The 424-nt window shown below is 50.0% G+C and overlaps 1 protein-coding gene across 1 annotated transcript in view; it reads left to right on the top strand.

Moving 5' to 3' along the window:
- LOC108801600 (protein spinster homolog 1-like) overlaps positions 1 to 192 on the top strand; it is a gene marked incomplete at its 5' end in the record, with an annotated part of 2,310 nt that extends 2,118 nt beyond the window's left edge. The window contains one exon of the mRNA XM_018573492.1: positions 49 to 192. Coding sequence (XP_018428994.1) covers positions 49 to 143 — 95 coding nt within the window. The remainder of the gene's footprint in view (positions 1 to 48) is intronic.
- Positions 193 to 424: the final 232 nt, after the last annotated feature.

The following is a 424-nucleotide window of genomic DNA, read 5'->3' as shown; positions in this document are numbered from 1 at the left end:
ACAACAGATTAAATTTCAGCTGTCATTGCTCCTTGTATTTTCGCACAGGTTTAGTAACAGAGCCCGACAGCCCTGAAGACAAAATTGTGGTCCCAAAACGAGGACGTTCCACCAAGGTGCCGGTGTCCAGCGTCCTCATTTAAACTGCTGCGTGCTTTAGAGCCCTCAGGGCTTGTCCATGGTGGAGCAATGAACATGCAATGCCTTGTTCTCCCCCCGCTGGTGGGACAGCTTGTATCCTTTTCTGCCCGTTCACTGTCTGCTCACTCGGATGAATCGCCTGGTTTTGCTGCCGGTAGAACGTGACTTGAAAGAAGACCGAGCCTCCATCTTTGTGACTCTTACCAGCTTCATCTTCGGGGAATCAAGTTCCTCCGAAATATTTATTTTCTTTTGCTGCGGCAGTGCAGTACAAACAGCGGCG

This window comes from Nanorana parkeri, unplaced genomic scaffold (assembly GCF_000935625.1).
Source record: "Nanorana parkeri isolate BGI_ZX_2015 unplaced genomic scaffold, ASM93562v1 scaffold2399, whole genome shotgun sequence".
Lineage (NCBI taxonomy): Eukaryota > Metazoa > Chordata > Amphibia > Anura > Dicroglossidae > Nanorana > Nanorana parkeri.
This window is presented reverse-complemented; position numbering and strand designations above follow the sequence as displayed.